A 351-nucleotide genomic window follows, 5' to 3' on the forward strand; every position below is an offset into this window, starting at 1 on the left:
CCCCAGCCACTGCTGGTTCCAGGAGTGCGCGAAGTCGATGAGCAACACCAGCTGGATGAGGATGAAGAGGAAGGAGCCGGCCGCACCGACGTAGAACCAGACTGGGTGGGAGACGGGAGTGAGGAGTGGCCGGCTGCGGCGGGGCCCCCGCCTCCCCCGTCACCCATTCACGGTCGCTCCACCTGCCCTGGGAGTCCCTGGCCACGTCCACACGCACACGGGGGGCGGGGTATGGGTCAGGCCAGGGCGGGTACCCCATCCCACAGATGCCCCAAGGCCATGAGGCGGAGCGCCAGAGGGCGGTTCCCAGGGTGGGGCCGAGGACACGGGGGCCCCGGGTCTGTGGCTTGC

The 351-nt window shown here is 70.4% G+C and overlaps 1 protein-coding gene across 1 annotated transcript in view; it reads right to left on the minus strand.

Moving 5' to 3' along the window:
* Nucleotides 1-351, minus strand: part of SERINC2 (serine incorporator 2) — a gene marked incomplete in the record, with an annotated part of 25,203 nt that overhangs the window by 12,633 nt on the left and 12,219 nt on the right. Inside the window, 1 exon segment of the mRNA XM_014591435.2 lies at nucleotides 4-101. Coding sequence (XP_014446921.1) covers nucleotides 4-101 — 98 coding nt within the window.

This window comes from Tupaia chinensis, unplaced genomic scaffold (genome assembly GCF_000334495.1).
Source record: "Tupaia chinensis unplaced genomic scaffold, TupChi_1.0 Scaffold000573_1, whole genome shotgun sequence".
Classification (NCBI taxonomy): domain Eukaryota; kingdom Metazoa; phylum Chordata; class Mammalia; order Scandentia; family Tupaiidae; genus Tupaia; species Tupaia belangeri.